Source organism: Monoraphidium neglectum (assembly GCF_000611645.1).
Source record: "Monoraphidium neglectum strain SAG 48.87 unplaced genomic scaffold scaffold00096, whole genome shotgun sequence".
NCBI lineage: Eukaryota > Viridiplantae > Chlorophyta > Chlorophyceae > Sphaeropleales > Selenastraceae > Monoraphidium > Monoraphidium neglectum.
The window spans coordinates 2,213-6,019 of NW_014013532.1; the positions used below are offsets into that span (position 1 = coordinate 2,213).

The following is a 3,807-nucleotide window of genomic DNA, read 5'->3' on the forward strand; positions in this document are numbered from 1 at the left end:
CGCCCCCGCCTGCAGGGCGTGGCGATCCCTGGGCCCCGTGCTACGTGTCACTGCGTGGTTATGCGCTCTATGATCATCAGCTTGTTACAGACTCCAGATGTGGTCTTTTCATAACAGTGGTCCAGCTCGGTGACAGCACACCGGCGTGTATGTGTATCTGCTTGTCCGTTTGTTTGAAAAGGAGCTTTCCAATCCCATTGATATCTGTACGCCTGTGTTCGCCCTGTTCGTCCCTCCTGTATTTCGAGTGTTGGGTCTCACCAGCCTTGGCACTGCAAAACGCAGCCTTGCCTCTGAGCTCGGCGATACTGATACTTCATAAACGTGTCACGCGCTGCCCAGCCGCCACCGCGGACCTCAGGCACCGGCGTCACCGGCACGTTCATCAAACAGCCGTTGCCGCCACCGAGCCGCCGCCCCGGCAGCAGCGATGGCGCAGCAGCAACAGTTCCCGCAGCAGCAACAGCAGCAGCAACAGCAGCAGCTAGTCGTGCCGCAGCTTTATTACAGCATCGACGTCGAGTGCGTGGCGACGGGCGCCGACCACAACTCCCGCGCGGTGGCGCAGATTGCGTTGGTAGATCAGTACGAGCAGGTAAGCCTTGCTTCGCATCGTCCGCAGCGCGCCGCCGGCAGCACAACCCCCCATCCAGTCACAGCATTGCGTCCCGCCATGCTGGACCCATCCCAGCAGCATCGGCTCTGCTCGAGCAATGGCTGGCCCGCACAAGCGGCTGCAAACTCGTCAGCCGGCGCATGGCCCCCACGTTGCGCGCTGCCGTGCCCCGCGCCCCCGCGCGCCTTGGTGTCCTGCCGCCAGGTCGTCTTGAACCTGTACGTGAAGCCAGAAGCTGCCGTGGTGTCTTACCTGACTGATTTGACGGGCATCACGCGCGACCTGGTGGAGCGGTTCGGCCGGCCGCTGGCGGAGCAGGTGCGCCGGGGGCGGCCTCATGCGCATGCACCACCGTGCGCATGCACGGATTCTTGGTCCGCAGAGCCGCGGTGCCCTGGTTCAAGGAGGCAGGGCTAAGGCGCGATGTGTGGCCGCGGGCCCCTGAGGAGGCTGCACCCAGCAGTAGCCTGCTTGCCCCAAATTGCTGCTGCTGCCGCTGCTGCTGCTGCTGCTGCTGCTGCTGCTGCTGCTGCTGCTGCTGCTGCTGCTGCTGCTGCTGCTGCTGCTGCTGCTGCTGCTGCCGCTGCTGCTGCCGCTGCCGCCGCCGCTGCCGCTGCTGCTCATCCGTGCCCGGTTCTTGCGACGCCCCTCGACGGCTGTCGCGCCCGGCCGCCCTGCAGCGAGCGAATGACCCGCGCGTCCCCCACCTGCCCGTGCCGGGCCGCAGGTGGCACTCTTGAAGAATTGCCTGCCGCCGCAAGCGGCGCTGGTCGGGCAGAACATCCTCATGGTGCGGCCTTCGGGGGCGGCAGCAGGGGCGCGCGCACCGGGATTCCTACGGCGCCTTTCACCGCGTGTGTTGCAGCCATTTAGCAGCGACGGCAGCGCCGGGATTCCTACGGCGGCGGCCTGACGCCTGTGCACACGCGCTGTATCGTCGACGACAGCCGCTGCACTGGTGTCCGTTGGACCCGCCCGCCTGTTGCCGCCTGCGCACCTCCGCGTGTAGGTGAGCAAGTCACCAACCGCTCGCTGCCAACCCGCCCCTGCGTGGCCTCCTTCATCTGCCCTCGCCCGCAGGACGTGCAGTGGCTGGGTCTGAGGGAGAGCGTCGATTTTGCGTCGTGCGTGGACCTGGCGGGGCTCTTCAGGGTGTGGAACCCGCGCTACAACAGGTGCGGGCCGGGGCCTGCGGTCACCTGGAGGCGCCGCGGGCGCAGCGCAACGCGGCGCTGGGCACGGCACCTCGCCGCCCTGTTTTGGGGGCGAGCTCTGACGTTTTGGCGGGGCGCAGGAGCTGCTCGTCTGAGCTCAAACCCTTTTGTGCTGATGGCAGGCTTGACCTCTGTGGCTCGCCATCCCCTGGGAGCAGCTTGGTGCAGGATTTCTTTCTCTCACCCGCTTATCCCTTCAAACACAAATTTGAATCCAATCTCGCGCCACCACGCTGCAACGAGGCAACACCCCTGCTGCTACCCTGCCGATCCCACAATACGCAGCCTTTGTGTACCAGCAACCCCCTCAGAACCCTCCACTCCCCCTCCAACAAAAATGGCGCCGTTGCCCCCCCCCTCGTCCCTGCACAGCTGGTCGGTCTTCAGCCAGGACCACTGCGCCAAGCACCTGCTGGGCTGGGACGTAGACAATACGGCGCACGATGCTGCAGGCGACGCGGTCAAGTCGATCCGCCTGTTCAACTACTGGCAGCAGCTGCAGTCCGACCCGGACGCGTGGCAGCGCGCGCAGCAGGAGCTGCTCGCCGCGCCGCCAAGCTCGAGCTTCGCAAAGCGGCACCCCAGCTACGAAGGCGTGTGCATGGGCAACCGGCGGACGTGCACGTGCGGAGCGCCGTTTTTCAGCTGAGCGGCGCCCCTCAAGTTGCTGGATGTGGCTGGCGGCCCCCAAGTTGCTGTGCTGCACTGTGGTCGCTGCAGCGGCTGCGTGACGCGTGCTAGATGCGCACAACCAGGAGCCCACATTCACCAGCAGCTGGCACCTTGTGGTCTCTTAGGACCTGCATTCTTTTTTCCTTTGTTGGGCTGAAACAAGCCTTGGGGTGATGGGGTGGCACGGGCTGTGGCCCTCTGTGGGGTCGCAATTTTCAGGTGGCAGTGGCCGGTTCTGACGTTTGAGTGGGCGCACTCGGGTCCAGCGACACGGTTTTTCGCATCGGCATCTCTTCACTTGCCAGGATAGTGCAGTAAACGTGATTGAACACATTGCTGCGCGGTGCTTTTGTGTGCTCTGGGCTCGTAGCCGAGAGGACGCGAAGCAGCCGTCGAGCTCGACTTGCTTGCAAACCTTTGCAGCACGCGTCCCGCCAGTGTATTTTACACTCGTAGAGCCTGTGTCATTATTTGCCGATTCTGAATTTCGTAAGGTTTCGCAGGTGGCCCAACCAACCAACCAACCCACCCTCGTCACATGACGGGATGTCTACGATATCCTAAAAGCAGCTTGACGCCACTCAACCTCGCCATGAGGCAGCTCGTGGTGGTGCTGGTGGTGCTGGTGGTGTGCAAGGGCGTCCACTGCCAGGTTTCACCAACCTGGAGCTGGGGGCCGAGCGACATCAAACGTGAGTCTGACTCGCCCCTATCAGGACAACACAAAGCATCTGCACAGTCACTTGCTCCTTATGGTGTGTGCCCTCAGGAGCTGCGCAGCATGCGGCGGCATGCGCTGCGGCTGCATGCATCGCGGTCTTGAAACCGCTGGCGGCTGCAGGCCGTCCACACCTACCTCGGCCACACGCTGACCGCCCGTCACCAACCCGATTACCCACGCCCTTGCCCTGCCGCACAACAGAGGCCCTCATCAATTTTGCAGACCCTCCCAGCGCCAACGCGCCGCCCGTCCCCACGTACGTGGGGACCAACGGCGCTGTTGGCCTTGCGAACAGGGAGTTCCGCGACCTGGAAAGCGCCGCAGCCTCCGCGAGCGCAGCGTCCAAGCGCGGCGCTGTCGGTGCCGCCGTGCTGTCTGGTGCCGCGACCGCGCGCCGCCGCCGCGGCCTGCGCGCAACCTCGTACAAGCCCAGCGGCAGCACGGCGCAGAGCACCCCCTCGGCCCCCGATTACGGAGGTGGCGCGTACAGCAACGGTGGCGCCGGCCCCAACCGCCCCATCCGCGGCACAAACTCTGGATTTGATGGCATTGGGGTGCCTGAGACCAGCCTCAACCCTCAGGAC

The 3,807-nt window shown here is 64.7% G+C and overlaps 1 protein-coding gene across 1 annotated transcript; it reads left to right on the plus strand.

The window, feature by feature from the left end:
• Window positions 1-430: 430 nt before the first annotated feature.
• Window positions 431-2,479, plus strand: MNEG_1027 (hypothetical protein; the record flags this gene model as incomplete). The annotated part of the gene is made up of 6 exons (XM_014050483.1): window positions 431-595; window positions 821-934; window positions 1,083-1,274; window positions 1,344-1,406; window positions 1,697-1,791; window positions 2,203-2,479. The coding sequence occupies 6 exons, from the start codon at window positions 431-433 to the stop codon at window positions 2,477-2,479; spliced, it is 906 nt and encodes a 301-aa protein (XP_013905937.1).
• Window positions 2,480-3,807: the final 1,328 nt, after the last annotated feature.